General features: G+C 47.1%; 1 protein-coding gene across 27 annotated transcripts in view; it reads right to left on the bottom strand.

The window, feature by feature from the left end:
- Nucleotides 1-18584, bottom strand: part of FBRSL1 (fibrosin like 1) — a 543855-nt gene that overhangs the window by 95396 nt on the left and 429875 nt on the right. For 20 of the 27 annotated variants that reach the window (XM_054218996.1, XM_054219003.1, XM_054219000.1 and 17 more), the window contains one exon: nucleotides 4788-4841. The exons of the other annotated variants lie outside the window; for them this stretch is intronic. In XM_054218996.1, coding sequence (XP_054074971.1) covers nucleotides 4788-4841 — 54 coding nt within the window. The remainder of the gene's footprint in view (nucleotides 1-4787; nucleotides 4842-18584) is intronic. 27 annotated transcript variants of the gene reach the window in all.

Below are 18584 nucleotides of genomic sequence, written 5' to 3'. Positions count from 1 at the left end.
TTGCAAGGATTCTCAGTGCGTCATCATGCTCATCAGGAAGAAAGCATATGTGTTTTTGTGGAAAATCTGCTGATGTATTTATAATTCTTTAAACAAAAAGGCAGCCAACATATTGTAAAATGAGATTTTTTTTTTTTTTTTTTTAAAATAGGCACTGGCAATCACTGCAGCCCCAGTCAGAAATACAAACCCAAAGGTTTTTCAGGCAGAAACCGATCCCGCCACCCCCCAAGTCTGCGCTGTGGTTAGCAAAATGATGTTTAACCCATAACTGGAGTGCATAGGCATGACTGGAATACAAATAATAAATAATATTTTTAAAACTGTTCCTACAGTGAAAAAAGCCAATTTCAAAACATAAAAACTGTTTGAAGCAAAAGTTTCATTTTTCTGCCTCCTAAAGTAGTTCCAAAACAAATATATAAAAATAAAGGTTCGAAGGAAATCTTTTTTCAAGGGTAATTTCACTGAAATCAATATTAAATCTCAAAACATTTAATGGAAATAACATCTTCAGTGACAGATCTGTTTTGACCGCACTTTTCAATCCAGCCATACCAGTCTGCCCTTTTTATTTATCTGCCTCATAATTCATCTTGGCCATCCTAAAACTAGTCTTGCTGGGGTTCAAAAGGGATCCAAAAACTGCAATAGGTTAGAACTTCTCCCAATAACATCTTCTAAAAGGTGCCTCTGTATCTTGGCGGTCTCACTTACCGCGCCAGTATTTAGCAGGCAGGAAGGAGCTGAACAGACCTCTACAAAGACCACAGATTTCTTGCTTTTGCAGCCTTTACTTTCCGGTGAAGAACCCGTTTCCAGCCACAGCTACAGTTACATCAGCTACACACGTTCACCAGTAGTTTTCCAATTTCCTAGAGTTTTGGCCCAAGCACGCATTTTATCTGTTCTCCTTACCCCGTCCAGCCATATTCACTGTCAGGAGAGCTCAGGTGATTGATTACAGCCTGCCTGAATTCAAAGTAGTCAAATTAGACACTAATGTTGTGCTTAATGCGCTCGCACAAACAAGGTCATTGGTTGCATCAAGACTAATAGGAGGCGACACACACTGGGACTGCATGGCTCAGGGGACTGGTAACAGGATGAAAAGTCTTCAGTTTCTAGCTACGAGTTCAAAATCAAGGCTGACCCTACAGGCACTCCATCCTTCCACGGGCTGCTCAGCAGCCTGCCTGAGACCCACCCACAGCACAAACCCACGGCAGGAGCACTCGGTTCTCCACAACCTCAGCACAGAGGCACCGCTATTGCCTCGACTGCAGCCAAATTTTGATCACTGTCAAGATTAACTACCCTCCAAATTACATTCGTCCTCCCTCTAGAGGTGAGCTAACAAAATCAATAAGCAGCGCTGAATTTAGGAGATGGTGTAAAATACCAGAAAAGAAATATAAATAGTCCTAGGAGGCCCGTGGTGCCATCGGAAAGGTGAAACCATGTTCATCTTGGAAATTCATCAACTAATTCATCTGTGGGGAAATAACATGGGACCATGATACTTCGCAAGAAAGAGGAAGTTGGAAAAGCGAAAGGTATTGAGTTCCTCTAGCAGGAACCTGTAGCTCTGCTTGGAAAGCTAGAGCCCAGCAGGGTGAAATACCCATTACCAGCCAACCTGAGGGCATGTAGATGGAAAGATCAATGAAGCAAGGTAAACCAAAATTTTCTATGGATAAGAGAAGGTGCTACAAATGATAACATGAAATACTCAGAATTGGTTTCCAAGACCATCTCTCTATGCACTGCTTCAAGGATCTGAGGTTATGTCTCCTGGCTGCCACCAAGGCCCCAGCTAAAGTGCTTTTTGTTGGCTAACCTTGAAAATAAAATTGTTTTATTTATAATAACAGCAAGTTCCTATTGAGAAGCTCCAGCAACAACTGTGTCTGGTTGTAATTTTATACCTGTTTTCCATGGCAGAACCCCCTGGCTCTCAGGAAGCCACGGGGTATTAACTGTATCCCAGAGAAACAGGCAGATCCAGAACACGTCTTCTGCCGCGGTGGATGGGCAGCTGCTCCCAACTGCTGCCCTCTTCACTTCCAAACCCCAAACACTTAGAAAGTCTTGCTTTTAGGGTATGATTTTAATAACGAATATCAGAGATAAAAGGCTGAAAAAACAAGCTGTGTCCTGAGATGGTGTGAATAATCCCACCTGTGGCTGTCCCGGGCGTGCTCTCCTCCACCCTACCTTTGAGCATTAAAATGAGAAACCTAAATGGCCTGGTCATGTTGTTGCATGACATGGCATAAGACTTTGTCTTCCTTGATCCAAGAGGTAAAAAAATTTCAGGTCTTGAAATTGAAAAGAAATAAGACTTAATATCAGCCAAGACGGCGACTGGATCTCAGAAGCCTGTTTCCCTCTGAATTTCTCCTTGCTGCTGTGATGTGCTCACACTGAAAATATTCCCTTGAGCAACTGCCTGACTAAAATACAGCACACCCTTACCATAAAGCCCTTTGTTAAAACATCTTTGCCATAAAGCTGCAAAACCCTGGCTCCCAAGTACATTAAATCCTTATAAACCTGCCTTCATTTTAACCGCGCAGTATTTCAAGACACAAAGCGCTTCTTCCGAGAGATAGCACTTTAATGAGGAAAGGGGCAAAATATATAAACCAAACCTCATTATAGCATAATTTCTAGGAGACAAGCATGCTGTTATAAAAAGAAGCCATGGCAATTGCATTTCACATGGCTTGAAGATTTAATACTTTTAAAGAGCCACTGCTACTTTCAGCCATTGGGGGTGTTTTGTTTTGAACAGAACAGTAAGCAACCAGAATTATGGGTCCACTGTCAGCTATTTATTTTATATTCTGTAAATTGTTGCAAATGGTGGATTCAGCTCTACTGCATGATCACAAAACATAACGGGGATTGGACAGTAAGGGACTGACTACAAGTTACTGTGCATACTTTTACCTTTAAAACTCTGCATTCTTAAAGGTTGTTGCTTTAAACACCATGATGTAGCATGGACACAGTAAATTACCCAAACCAGATCCAATTCATACTGGATTGAGAGCGCTTATAATGATACAGCTTGTTCACATGTTAACAATGAAGTCAAAGAAACCCACCAAAAACTGCACTACAAAAAAATCTGGGGTACCGTAGACAAATGAAAGTGATGGATGTAGCGCCATTTAATAGCTGTCAGATAAACCAGGGTAACTGGCACATCAAAGGGGCTGCAACTGGTTTCCAAAAATGAGAATACTCAGGTTTTTTAAAACCTGAAACTCAGTTGCTTTCTACAAAATGTCAAGTGGAACAACTTCCCCCAGCAAACTAGAAAAACGTTACTGGAAAAAACCGTTCTCCCAGATGACAAACTATCTATCTATGAAAGGAGCATCCTGAATTACATTGGTCTGGAAGACTTTTAAATGTAATCTAATAAAAAAAAGCCATTATTGATTACAGTTCTTCCACATTAGTCTTCCAGCTGTAACTTCTGAAATGAAAGCTTAGCAATGATTAGGTATTTACCACAATCAGTAGAGATAAATAGTGAAAAAAAAAAAAATGAGCGTAAAGGTCACCAGAGAGACAACATACTTTTTTTTTGGGAGGGGGAGAGGGAAACAAAGCAAACAAAAAAAATCCCAAACCCCCAAAATAACCCCACCCCAAACCCAACAACAGCAGGAGGAATGCACTTCACGGCAGCCTTGACTTGAAGCACACGTAACACTGACTGATGGATACTGAAAGCAAAGACACCAGTGGAAAATTAAACCCAACCAAGCACCAAAACTGGGACAGGTTTTTTTGTGTTTCTTGGTACTATTTTAGAAAATGATGCAAGAAGGGTCAGAATTTCAGCAAATGATGATTTTAGCTACTGTAACAGATCTGAGTCAACAGCAGGGTAAAAAGCTGACATGTAACCGATGCCTATAACCTGGTTGGGATAAGCATTTCCTCTTATCTCTGCTGTAGCTCATAATGAATGAGATTCAGGACTGAAGGGTGCTTGTTCTCCCCAATTACCACAAGGTTCAACACCCACTACACGGCTATGGCGATGGAGTAGCACTTCTGATTGCAGTTCTCAGAGAGGACACGTGAAGAGAACATAATACACCAAACCTTCTTCTAAATACAAAATCAATAGCCTTGCCCCTGGGTCCTGTTTCTGAGATACTTTTACAATTGTAATTTCTAGTGATGTGAATCTTCTTTCCACACTTAGAGGAAAAGGATAACAGGTTCCTCCCTCACCATCCTCTCTCCCTTCTAAGTCACAAGAGACTTTTCCAGCTCTTACCAACCTTGCCACAGGAGAAGACAGCAGGCTGGACAAGCCTGAGTCGGCACGTCAGCACGCAAATTCTCACAGGATGTCTGGCATTAAGGTAACCCAGCCTAGCACATGCCTTTCCTGACTCAACTTTAACATTTTTCTGCTTGGCTGTGCAACTAAACCTCAAGGAAGAAGATAACTGCAAGCAAGTGCACGTGCTACTGTTGTTTTACAACCTTTCCATTTCCTCCCTTAGCAACAGAGGGTTTGGGGTGCTAGAAATGAGAAGCCGTATCACAAATGCGTCATGAGACCCTGAGCTAATAGGTTAGCTGACATGGAACTGTTAACAGTGAATTGGCTTGGAGACAGTGGAGGGAAAAAAAAAAAAAAAGAAAAAAAAAGAAGACAGAGTGAGAGAGACAGAGACAGCAACCAATTCAGCTGCAAGAAATCAAGCTAAATCAGTCCCAAGTGCCCATGTTGGAGAGACTTGATCTCATACCTTGCTTGTTATCAAGGCACTCCTGATACGAGTCAGCTCCAGTTCCGTTGCGGTCTACAGACAAAACAAAAAGTTTCATTCATATCAAACATAAATATTAGAAACTTCTCAAATGGCAGCCTTGCTGGAGCAACATGTTACGTGCAAATAGCGCTAGTTCTTTAGGAGGCCACGCTGGTTCGCTGACATAAACTGTGACTCGTCACGAACAAGCTGCAATCAAGTGACACCAACCCACTATGAGAAATTTCTCTTTGTCCTGGGCAGCCGGTGCAGGCGCTTTCCTCCCAGCCCTGCCCACGGTGCGGGCACAGGGGAGGCCATCACAGCTGAGCTGCTCTGAATAAGTTATTTGAGCACACAGAAGATGAAATACTTGGAGTTAAGTCTATCATTACACTGTCCTCTGTAGGCCCTACGAAACCACTGGGTTAAACCAGCAGATCCTGAACTACGGTCTGGAATAAGACCTCTCTGTGGCTTGTGGTGCTGCTATGTTGTATTAAAGACAACTGAAAATACAAGAACATACTTTCCAAATATTACTCTTCCATGGAAGCAATGTTACTGTAGTTACCACGAGGGTTATTTGATCCAACAGCAGGAGAGAAGTTGGTCTACGCCATGAAAACAGGGGAGAAACTGAGACTCCTGTGCTCGTGTGTGCCCCACACGAGGAAGAAACCAGACAGGTCCCAAACATGGATATGGTCACACAAGCAGCATTTCACAGCCAGCGTGGGTATCACCTAACAAACTCCTTCACCTACATTAGAGGTTCAACTAGGTTGCATCGGCTGCGTGTAAAAATGGATTAAGCTGTAGGTTAGCAGAATCAGGTTACAACATGGCTCGGACCTCAGAGGCAAACCAAAGAATGTTCCAGCATGGCTTCTCCGCCTGCTTTACAATCCAGATCAACCACAAAAAAAGTCTGGATGGTCCTTGAGAAAAAATATTAAATACATCTGTAAATCCTGGATAAAGTAATGCTCTTTCAGCAGCTTACAAGCACCTTACAGACTGTGCTAACTATGAGGAATAAAGCAGCTGAGCCCAGGTGATAGGTGTTTGCACACACAAAGGGTCCTCAAAAAATGACCATTTCGTACATCACACATATAGGAATGCACATGGTGCTAAAATCAGTCTTGTTGTGGAACTACCGAAGCACTCGATCAGGTCACCTGCAGCATGGGACTCCTACAGCACCAACTCCAGCAGCACTGGAGGCGGTTCCTTTGCTAGAACAGTTTTATCTGGATGGTGACCACAACTAATAAAAAAGCCACCACTGTGGCGCTGGGAGTCAGCACCCCACTAGGCTGAACTGGGCAGACGAGCTATCCAGTAATAGTATTTCAGTCTCACCACCAAGAGAACCAGCACAACAGCAGCGGATTAATTTCTTTCTAAAGATGTTCGTTGGGGCCAAAAGATAGAAATACTGTTCACAACAGAAGAGAGACACTGCCAAGAACCCTCCCACACAGGCACCTCCAAAAAGTGACTGGCCCCGGAATACAATGGCTTTCTGGCATTTCCCACGTGTGGCAAAGGCATTCCCACACAAACTGCCCTTCCACCTTTGCTCAGCCAACCGCCGGTGATGGCTCCTCAAACGTCGGAAGAGATCCAGATCAGAGTTAAAAGGCTTCACATTCAGCAATAGCATTTAATGAACAAAGAAGCAAAAATGGAAGTTGCCCCACCGTTTGTGTTGTGTAAATCCCAGATAATAGATCTTCTCCCTAATCCTAATGAGGCCTTCCTATTAAAATCTTTATTAGCTTTCAGCTCTGCAGATTGCCCAAAGGCTCATCAGTTTCCCTATCTCTCAGTACCAAGATCTGCTTTAACTTTTACAAATAGCTCTAAGATATTTCTCAGCTTATCAGCATTGCCAAGCAGCCTGTCTTATCATTACTATTGCAGATAAAATAAATGAGCTCAGGATGATATGAATAATGGCATTTTCTGTAGGCTGGTTTCCCATTACATTTTCAACAGATTGTAGATTTAAACTTCAGCACAAAAGAAAAAAAAATAAAAAAGCAGCGGAGGGGGAAGGGCGGCTTTTTTTTTTTTTCCCCTTCCCATTTACCTTCACTGTCTCAGAGCGCAGGCTACATTTTTAAGCTCACCTGATGTGAGCTAGTAATTAATTTTGAAAGGGAACAGAAACACCTCGGCTCTGCTTTCTCTGAAGACCAAAAGCACAGTTACTTCTGGGATGTTTTTTCAGCTGCATTTGTTGGAGAGAGGCGAGGGCTAAATTGCATTCTGCCTAATGAAGCCATCTTCATTAGTTTGCTCCTCTCCCTAGCAGACTAGGAATTCCAGTCAGATTGGGAATTGAAATCATGAAAAGCAACAGAACTGCGTGCGAACGAAACGCGGGGGCTGCGGAGGTCTCCGGGCTGAGCGTGCGGCAGGGCTGCGGCACAGAGCGGGCTCCGGGGCGCAGGGCGGCAGAGGGAGGCGAAGCCTTCGCGGGAGGGGAGCACACCGAGAGACGAAGCCGGCTCTCCCTCCTCCTGACAACGAGCGGGGAGGTCACGTTCTGGCAACCATTTTCTGCCCGGTCTCTGCAGCAATGGCTACAGGGTTAACTGCTCTCCCGCTCCCCGAATCCCGAGCCCTGCCACTGTATCAAGGTTATCTATTATTGGCAGTGACAGGTGAAAATTAATCTCCTAATTATTTCTTGCTGTGTAATCTGCACTGAAGAAGTAACATAAAAGGATTACAGTACACCCTCTACGGAAGGCTTTGCTGGAGAGCCAATCATCCAGGGAGATAGAAGGTATGTGGCAAAGAGATATTTCTGACGGATTTCCAACCATTTTGAAGGCAGACTATACTATAACTTTATAACCTACAGCTTTGGAGTACGGATCTGCTTGAAGGTATCTTAATAGCCTAAGTGCTTTTTATTGTTGATTATTCCATGGAAAAATCCCCAAGATTTATTCCCACTATGTCCTTTGGTATAGCAGTTACTGCAGAAACAGCATCCACATACAGATGTTTTTTACCCCCCACAGAAACATTATGGCAAACAGCGTACCCAGCTTGCTTTAACTCATATTAAAAATCTTGCAGCTACCTTCCACAGCAATTTAACTGTAACATTTTTTCCACAAGAACATAAGCTAGACCAAGTACTTTCAAAATTAAAAGTATTTTTTTAAAAAAAAATCTCATTTTGTAAGCAAGCTAGAAATACCTTTGGTAACAGCACAAACAGCCACCTTGAAATGCTGTCTTGGTGTAAACTCCAACTCTTCTCCTACCACCCACCAGAAAGTAAGATTTATTTTTATAGTATTAAAGACAACATATTTTATTTATCCTTAACCCTTTCCGTGCAGCCACATAAGGTACAAATGGATGTTCTGGAGAACTTGTTTTTCTATATCTGTGTCAACAACACCATCCTAGTTTAAGTTTACAAGAACCAACCATCACAGGTTGCCATTGTCACCATATAAAATGACATCAGCCGCCTTGAGAGATGCTCTCATGTTAAACCGTGCTGGGGAGATGCTCAGCACAGGGGTCACTATCTGTAATGCTCCAGAGGGGCAGTGGGACAGGGTGGCAGGGAAAATTGCCACCCCAGCATCACCATCTGCAACCAAGTCCCTCCACCAGTATCAGTCACCCGTACTGTCACCTTCCTTGATGGCCACCTTTTCTACAGGGTGCAGAAATGTCACTAATTCCTTTATGCAAACTCTCAGTGCTTAAATCCAGCACCATTTTCCACCTTTTTGGAAAGCCAAGCCCTGCCACAAACTCTAGAAGCAACACACTGGTCAGCAGTGAGCGGCCACCACGCTGGTTTGCATTTCCAATGAGTGGGATCTCACAACTGGGTCAGCGTTAGGTGAATCAGAACAGATAACCAACACTAAACCAAGACACAAAATAAAACCATCCAGAAGACACTAAAATTGGGACTGTCCTACAAAACCCAGCCACACCTCACCGACTGCAATGTTCCCCAGCAGCCACACGGTGGCACACAAAATACTACAAAATATTATCAATGAAACGCTGAAATAGGGGCCTGGACTTCAAAACAGCCATTGCACCTTTAACTTCCTAAAAATAGTGATAGCTGTGCAAACCTGCCTCGATTACCAGAGCCACCATCAGGGGTCACTGCGTCCCCTCGGCTGCCGGAATCCGCAGGGACAAAAGCTGGGCAAGCCAGTTGAAAAACTACTAGAATCACCACCACTCAGATTTTAAATGAGCAACTCAAATTAGGCAAATTCCCCAGCAGAGACAGAGGTGTTAAGATCATTCCCCTTTTCCCTCTGCTGGTTTTGACACCTCCAAGCCCATGCTGGGCACCTCGGCGTTCCCTTCCCAGGGGCTCTCCGCTTGCTCTGAACTCCCAGCAGGAAAACCCCACAGGGCAGGTGTGTGGAAATGAATTATTTTCCCGGTTTAAGGCAATTGCTACTAAAAAAGTAAGGCTTTATTTAAGTCATTTTTAACAAGTGCTTCCGTCTCCATCTAAAGTCAGCTCCTCGGTGATCCTTAGGATATCACGAGGGCTCTGAAAACACGTATCCAGCTACCAAGTCTTAATGAACCCACATCATCACAGATACGCATTTCTGTGTATTTCATTTTCGCCAGCATGAGGCTAAGGTCATTCCTGTTTACACCATTAAAGACAAATATTTTCTTTTCCTTAAGACCTATTTTCAATAGATAAACAGAAATAATTTAATGAAGCCAAGAACAGAACACAAGCCTTTAATGCCTTACCCTCGGTGTTAAATAGGCAAAGAAATTATTCACTAGCATCTCTCATTTTGTGGACATTTTCATCTTACGGTCCCCTAATCTCTTACATAGCAGTTATGAGAACAAAAGAAATGTGTATAGAGGCAAAGCATCCACCTACGAACATATCAGAACTACTTTTAACAAGCCTATTTTTCAGTAATATGTTTTGCTTATGGAAATCTGATGAACAAGTTCCTATCCATAGGCATTTTCCCCAAATGCTCCATCACCAACCTCATTATGTGATACAGGAATTCTCCCAAGGGATATTATGTAATGGCAATCCCTCCCTCCTCTCCCCAAGGAGTATATTTCTCATTACAGCTCCTAGTAATTGATCAGTCTAGGAAATCATTTTGGATAAAACCATATGTTTCTTTACCTAGTTCAGAATTTCCATCTTTATTCAGAAGGATAAAAGACTGCAAGAAACCCTAAAATTTCCATCTCTGATGCAGAATGCCAATCTTTGCTCAAACACGCTATTAAGTGAGGAGCGACACATTCTTGTACCTGCCTGACTTCAGATCTTGTAAATTCATAAAGTCATTAAAATTAACCAGCTTACATTTCCTATTCCGATAATACAAATAATTTTACTTGACTGAATCTTCTGTGGCTTTAAAAAGACTGCTTTATATTCAAATATACCCAGACACCACAATCCCTAGCTATTATGGGTCAGTCAACACAAGGATGCTGGGAGCCAAGGAAAAAAAAAAAAAAAAAGAAAAAAAAAAGAAAGAAAAGATTTAAGGCAGAAAATGACATACACATCTGTGCTTTCCAAAAGTACCGTACAGCACAGGCTGGCTCACTGAAGAATGCAGCCCTTTTCACTGCCACTTTTGTCAACATATCACCCTTAAACATCTTCACAGTTTTTAGTTTAAAAAGCAACAACAGCAAACACTAACATTTGCACCCATTACTTAAAGTTAACACTTCAAATCGCAACATTCTTGCAAAATCAGAGCAAAATAAATATCAACTCCTGCTAAATGTCTGCAGCATATCACTGGAATTTGAAGCATACTCCAATCCCTTTTTAACTTAAAAATACCAAAGCTACTCGTGACACTGCTATTTGATTTAGCCAGCACAGGCCACAGGGTCCAACAGACGGACTGCACGCCCCGATAGAATAACACCGGGATATATTTTGCTCCTTCATTTGTTCATGAGAACAGACTGCCCCTCTCTGATAAACAAGGCTTACGCTTTCACTCAGAATAACCCACCTTCCAAATCAAACCAAATAAAAAGCTCACTCTGTACAAGCAAAAACTCGGTATCCAACCAAATAAAAGACTGCCTTCCTTGTTGTATAGCATTAATCTCCTCTCGAGAAGAAAATCAGGCAGCCCAAGCTAGTGCCTTTTGGCTTTAGCAGTTTTAGGGAACCGTTGTCAGCAGAGAAGAAAATTCTTGAAGAGAGCATTAGAAGTCTGCCACTTGTAGGAAGTTAATGCTGTGTGTATAAATCAAGCAGCTCGTCCTTGTAAGTCTGCATGTGGGGAAAATCGGATTTATACATAAACATAAACCTCTGAAGTAAATTCTGATCAGGGATGACCAGAGATTTAACTCTCTAGAAAGAGGAACGGGAAGACTCTATTTTCCTGTAATACCTTAGCAGCCTTTTCCAGTTGAGCGAGGCTTTCTTTTAAGAATTGATAACGAAGTAAATAATTCCAGTTTCTGCAGCACAGGGGAGACCGGTTAAGGACGATCTCCAAGACCCAGAGCAATCATTCAGAACAGTAACTTACATAACAAGAAATTATCTTTGTTATAAAATTAGGTTAAAAGGACCTCAGATACCATAATGTTACAAAAAATCAGGACATGCCTTGAGAAGATTAGCTAGCAAGCAGCCTCCCGAGATAAATACGCAACTTCAAGAAGATTTTACAAGCCTAAAAAACAGTTTAAATTCCAGAGAGACGTACAAGCCTTTGCCATTTAAAAAGGTCCCTCTTCCCTTCCCTCTGCCCTCGCCTTATTCCTGAGCTCTTTTTCCAAACCATCTTTAGTTAACCACTGATCTGGAAACCTTACTTCACCCCCCAGCTCCCTTTTTCAAATTTGTCACTTTTAAACACACAAGGTTTAATTTCTTAATTGGATTAAATTTTTCTTCCATGCTAAGCAGAGGGGCGCAGCAGCGGACGCAGGGACAAGGACAACGCCTGGCCAGCCCACCCGCACCCCGCGTTTCAGCGTGGCCACCGCAATCCGCTCCCCCGGCTCGGGGAGGCAGACAGTTTATTTCTTGGGCAAAAAAAACACACGGAAAAAAAATATAAAAATCCACGAAGACCATTTTAAACTTGTTATTCTTTGTGAGCACAGGGACTCTGGCCAGCACCGAAGGGGTTAACCGCCGGCTACAGATTTTTAAGTTTGTTACCGTTTTTAATAGCCAGCAACCCCCGGCAAATCCCATCCTCAGCCGGCACCCGAAAACACCCCGAAAGAGCCGAATCGCGGTATTCTGCTGAAGGGGAGCACCGACAAAGCCGCTCTTCGGCCGGGTCGCGCCGCCACGGTCCCCCGGGGGTGGGAGCAGCCCGGGCTCACCGGCACAGCCCGAGGGACGGGGGGGGGCGGGAATCGCCCGGCCGCGCTCTCCGCTGCCCGATGAAGGCAGCAATTCAGTATTTATCCCCCCCCCCCCCCCCCCCCTTCCTGGAAGTGGGGGTGGGAAGAGGGATGCGGTCGCACTGGAGGAATGTGCGAAATAGGGTGAAGAAAAAAAAGCTGCTTAGAAGCACATCGCATCCCGGCAGCTCCTCGCTGCTACGTCTCTTTTTTTAATTTTGATTTTATTTAAACACGCCCAGTCTTCCCCCCCCCCCCCCCAACCCCCTCTCCATGAATCCGTACGGAGAGCCCCGCGGCGATGGGTAACGACCAGCTCCAGCCTCCCCGCTGCATCCCGCACCCGCCCGGAGCGAGGGGCGCGACCGCCCCCGAAAAGAGACCGGGGCTAGGGCGGGAGGGGTAGGGAGACGGCAGCAAACAGCGCGGCCGGAAAAATCAAACCACCTCGTCGGCTGAAAGACACACACACACATACACACAAAAAAAGAAGAAACACACAAAAAACCGCACGCACACAACCATCGCACCGGGCGGAAAACGCGGCGATTTCCTTCTCTCGTCTGACCGCAAAGCCGCCGAGCCCCCGGCTGAAAGACGCGTCCCCCGCCGAGGAGCGGGCCGGGAGGGGGCACAGAAGCGCCCCGGGGGGGGTGGGGGGTGTCCCCGCCGTACTTACCCCGCGGCGCGCAGACCATGGCGAACCCCGCCGGCGAGCCGGACCCCCCGGGACGATCCAGCGGGGCAGAGCCGCTCGGGGCCCCCCCGCCCGGCCCGGCGGTGCCCCGGGGGTCCCGCCGGCCCCCGCCGCCCGCTCCTTCTCCTTTGCTCTTTCGGGGGGTGCGGGCAGCGCGTCTCTTCTCCTTTCTTTTTTCTCCCTTTTCACCCCTTATTTAGGTTTTTTGTGTTTTGTTATTTTTTTTTTCCTCCCCCCTGGCCGAAGCCGAGGCTCAAAGTTCGCGGCCCCCCCGCCCGCTCAGCCGCCGCTCAGACGGCGCTACGGGTCCATCACCCGCGGGGCCGCGGCGGGGCGAAAAGCACGCGAGGGGGCGAAAAGCTCACGGACGCACCAAAAAAAAAAAAAAAAAAAAAAAAAAAAAAAGAAAAAATCCCCAAAAGGCAAAAAACAGCAAAAGGAAGCGACCCGGGCGGCTCCGGCCGGCATCCGCGGAGGGCGCGGGGGAAGGCTCAGCCCCGCAGGCAGCCCCAGCCCGGCCCCATCCAGGGGCTGCCCCCGGCGGCCGATTTCTTTCTCTCTTTCTTTTTGTGGTTCACGCCTCGGTAGCCATTATTCCCAAACATGGACGAGGAGGAGCCGCGCCGCAGCCCCGCTTCGCTCCGCTCCGCGCCACCGGTGCCGCTCCTCGGGCGCTCCGCGGCGCGACTGCTCCGCGCCGCCGCCGCCCCCCGCCCCGCGCCCGCCCGCCGCCAGCCCAGACCAATCCAGCCACGAGACGGCGAGCCCCGCCGACCGCGCGCCCGCGCGCGCCCCGCCCCGCCCCGCCGGGGAGGCAGCGGCCGGCGGGAGCGCGCTTCGGGAGCGCGCGGGCGGGTGTGAGTGTGTGTGTGTGAGCGAGTGTGTGTGTGATTGTGCACGTGTGTTTGTGTGGGCGCGAGTGTGTGTGAGAGCATGTGCACGAGTGCGTGGGGTGTGTGTGCGCGCCTGGGCTTGTGCATGTGAGGGTGGGTGTGTGGGGGGGTGTCTGAGTGGGCGTGGGGCGGTGTGTATGCACGTACAGCCTGTGTGTGCACTGCCCGTGTCCCCGTGCACGGTTTGGGTGTGCACTGTGTGCCCAAACCCACAACCATGGGACGCGTTTGTGCATGGCCCACGTGTCCACAGTGTGCGCAGGTGTGCATGAGCTGCGCGTGCGATCTGTGCGTGTGTGTGATCTGTGCATGTGTGTGATCTGCGTGTGTGTGCGGTCTGTGCGTGTGTGGTGTGCAGCGTTGTGCAGTCTGTGCATCGCCTGTGTCTGTGTGCGTGGCCCGTGTGTGCACAGTGTGTGCCTGTGTGCACGGCATCGACATGCACGCGCAGTCTGTATCAGGGTGTGCGGCCACAGTGGGCATCCACGGTGTACGGTGGGGGGGGGGCGTGTGTGTTGTGTACCTGGTGGTGTGTGCTCTGTGTGGATACACACACAGCCAGAGAGCGCATGTAGCATGTGTTAATGCTCTGCGGCCATGGGTGTGTGTGTGCACGCATGGGGGGGGTGTGTGTACGTGTTGTGCACGCACCTCCTCCCCCACCCCGTTCTTTCAATGGGCCGAGGCCACACTCCTTTCCCGCTGCTTTCCATGTCAGTCACAGCCTGCCGTGTCCCTGCCATGTCCCTGCGATGCGCTCAGACCCCCGGGGGATTTGGATCCGGGTGGGGGGAGAAAAGGAAACGTTTAATCGTGATTAACCTTCACATTGCAAAACAGTTGTTAGTAGGTGTATTTAAAATATAATTACTCTTGCCATGATTCATAGGTGCTTTAATAAATGGTTAATCAATGCCCCCAGGGGCCGGGGATCCACGCTGCCGACACGCCTGGCTACTGCCCGCCGCAGGAAACACAACTTGGGGAGGGGTCAGCCCCTGCCCTCCCCGTACCCCTCCCCAGCCCACAGCCCCCTGCGCTCCCCGGCATCCGGACGCCGTGCTCTGCGCCCCCACCCACGGCTCTGCGCCTTCAGGGTGTCCCCACGGGCCAGCACTGTGGCTGCCTCCCAGGCAGGGAAGGGAACAGGCCGAGCACAGCCCGCAGCTGGCCCGGAGAAACGGCCTGACAGTCTTCAGGGAGAAAGGCAGTAAACATCTGTATACTATTAAATCCATTAGATGTGTTCATTATTTTATATTGATTGGTATATCACTACACAAAGTTAATATATTATGATTATTAGTATATTGTTAAATCATTAAATACGACAGCAGACGCAATAAATAATTTTCAGGGGATCTCCGCTGACATTTAGAAATTGATGGGTATGTTTTTCCTTTTGCATCCTGGCTGACTGCAGGACTGCAGCGACGCTCCGGCTGCTCCGACTGATCTCCTTCCCCTGCTCTCCTTTGCAAGCAATGGCAGCGGAAAGAGCCTGCTCCGCCATGCCCAAGTTTGCATTTTAAAAGATGAAGCTGAATTAATACAAGCCCCAAAGAAACCTGTTGGACAAGGATGTTCAAACCACTTGCACGGAACGGGGAGCCACAAGAAGGATTTACACCGGAGGCCGTATCTTGCTGCTGCTCAGGGAGAACACCCTCTTGCAACACCAACAGGATTTTTGGGTGAAAACGCAGGGATGGAGCTGCCTGCCGCTGCCACCCCGCCTCCTGCAGGCACCCATCCCAGCCAGCTCTCCTGACCGCAGAGCGCGGGAGCAAAAGCATCCCCAAACCCTCAGCCCAGACTCCAGGTCACCGGGGTGCGGGGATTTATGGCACAGCTCCTCATGAAACAGCAGATGTTGGAGAGCGCACACATCTGTATCTTTACAGCAGGGGAGCTGGATGCCAATCAGGGTTAATTCGGGATAAATTTACAAGAGCGCACAGCATGACCCAAGGTACCTCTTTATTGGCCTACTACAGGCCTGCTAAATACATTGGCCGACTACTACACATTAAAGCCACATGAGCCTGTATGTTCAAAATGAATTTTACAGGAAGACACAGGGATAGAAAAAGGAGGAGAGCCTGTGTCACAAATGACATCCAGATGTGAAAACACTGTAAATACAAACATCAAAAGGCTCACCCCTCCACATTCTGCAAAGACAACACTGGAGAAAGGACTTGCTGCATTTAAACAAATATTCTCGGCAAGGAAGCCGAGGAGCCTGCTGTCCCTGGTGCACAGCAAACCCCCACGGATCGGAGCGGGAATGAGCCATTTGTCAAGGCAAATATGCAGCAAATTCTATGCCATCCTCTAGACAGTCCAACCTTGCATCGGGGGCAATAAAACGGGTTGGAAGGGGAGGTGTTTTCCTAAGATGACCAGAAGTTTAAATCTAATAACTCAAAGCTGAAAACCACACTCCAAAAAGCATGTGATTATTTAGATAAAGCCTCCAGAGCTATGACATACTTCTTAGTACAATCGATATCATTCAGGGACGGCTCTTAAGCCTTGCCAGTTGCATGAAATAACTAAAGAGGTGCCTTTTAAAGCCTTGGTATTTGCCGCAGTGAAGATACGACTGGAGCGATGCCCTAGACAATCTGGGATACTGGGTAAACCACTCACTAACTCTCTTTTAAGGAGACATGGCAAATGAAAGGCCATTCCCCTGGAGGGTCTCTGAAGAGCCTGAAATCTCCACTCGCATGGACCTACAGAGGAGGATGAACCAGCGGTGAGCTACTGTGAGCAAAGGACAAGTGTTGCCAGAGCCAAGGACTCATCCCATCCATCACCTGTCACACTGTCCCTTTCGCTTCTTGCTTCCTTCCAACCGCAGCCTGCCACAACGGGGGACAAAGCTGGCTTGAAGCGAGACAGCAGAAACCTAAAGTAGTGTCAATGGCAGCGGAAACCACTTAACGCCCTTCCAGAAAGGCAGGGGATTGATGGGTAAGTGGTGCACACAGGGTGCAATCTCAGATACTTATTTAGTGTTCTTGGTTCAGCCCTTGAACATGCAAACCAAGATGACAACATCGGGTGTTACTTGCTTGAACTCTCCTCTCGGAGCAGCGTGGTCAGGTGTCGGGCTGGTGCAACGTGAAAGCGAAGCTTAGATGGGGTGTACTCTTGTTTTCTCATCTTTTCAAGATGCTATCCGACCACCAACACCCTACAGGCAGCTGGAGCAGACCACACGAGGGATCGTGTACCGAGCTTGCGGTGCTGAAGGTGCTGGGGTGTCAGGGTGTGGGGACAGTGTAAGTGCTCGCAGAGAGATGAGATGAGATGAGATGGGCTGTGGCTATCATTTTTACTCAGGTCTAACTCAAGGCTGCAGGATCACAACCATCCGCTCTACCAGCGATATCTGTCCCAAGCGGAGAGCCCTCCCTCGAGACATGACTCCATCAGACTAGACTGGTGCCTGAAGAGAGTGCGGAGGAGTCTTCTCACCCCCCAAGCCAGACCACGCTGCTTATTTTGGAGCTAAAAGCTTCAAGCAGTTTGAGACTGGCAGTGCTGACAATAGAAGGAGAAAGCACTTAACCATCACGTTGCATAAAGATGTCATGAGGAAATCAGGATTTTACAGCAGAGAGAGTAGAAAAACACTCAGGAAGAGCTTGGATAAACTCAGGGCTAGATTCAATAAGAGACGCCAGCCGCCTCCTGCACTGCGGGCCCCCACCTGGGCTTCTGCTGCGAGGCAGCCGGAGAGAAGTTTTATTGAATCTTTTATTGAATCTGTCTCTAGGCTGGTAGCTGCACTAGGTACCCTCACCAGGGCCTAAAATAGAAATGAAGTGACACAGGAATTTGCAGTGAAACTGTTAAAATATGCTCTGATTTGCTTTAAAAGAACGTGTGCGCGGGAGAGGGAGTGCGGCAGGGACATCGTGGCGTGCCAGGCTGCTGCCGGGCACCTGAAGCTGCCGAGAGCCCCGGCGTCCCTGGCTGCAGATGGTGCGTGAGCTCGACTGCAGCTCTCCATCCCTGGGTTTGGTGGTGAGTGACGCACAGCCCCACTCCCAGGCCTGAAAACATACGCGCCGCAAAACTCTTTAGCCATTGGAGTATCGCATTACATACAAAATCTATAGCTGCTCAAGAGCTTAATATTGACATGCAATTTTCACTCGTTGAAGAGAAAAGGGAGGGGAAGCCTGAAACTGTCTAAACAAAAGAATGTTTTTTTCCACTGCACTTTCAAATGTTCATAAACCAAACAGAATACAGTTAGAGACGGCCCTTCGCCTCGGGGCATCCAAGGCTATGGCTCCAATTAAAGAGAACAAGGATACAGGAGGTGGTACCTCCAGTCTGATTGCTCTCGCCTGAGGCAGCTAAGCCTCATGAATAAACACTGTTGACTCTAACTCTCAACAAAACAATTACACATTTGTTTTTAGAATACATTTTCTTAGCCTTTCCACTTGCAATTTTTGCTACTATAAACTAGCCAGGACAAGAATAAATACCTTTGTGATTCTCTAAACATCCTTGTAATTGCAGTGCTTCACTCATGAATGTGTATTTCAACAGAAGAAAAGATCCCAAGTGATATGAAGAAATGTTTCTTTGAAGTAACCTTTCAGAATTAGATGCAAAATATTTACAGCTAATTATTATTACAAGAACTCCTGTACGCACTGCCAGCTACAGGAGTGAAAACCTTATGCACAAATCCAGTTACCTTTGAAGAACGCAAACACAAGGAGATGGGCAAGACTTGCGTTCAGGACTCCTGCCAAGCGTGGT

The sequence above is a fragment of the Rissa tridactyla genome, chromosome 13, assembly GCF_028500815.1.
Source record: "Rissa tridactyla isolate bRisTri1 chromosome 13, bRisTri1.patW.cur.20221130, whole genome shotgun sequence".
Classification (NCBI taxonomy): Eukaryota; Metazoa; Chordata; class Aves; order Charadriiformes; family Laridae; genus Rissa; species Rissa tridactyla.
Note: the sequence above shows the minus strand (reverse complement) of the source record. Positions and strands in the feature narration are given on the sequence as shown.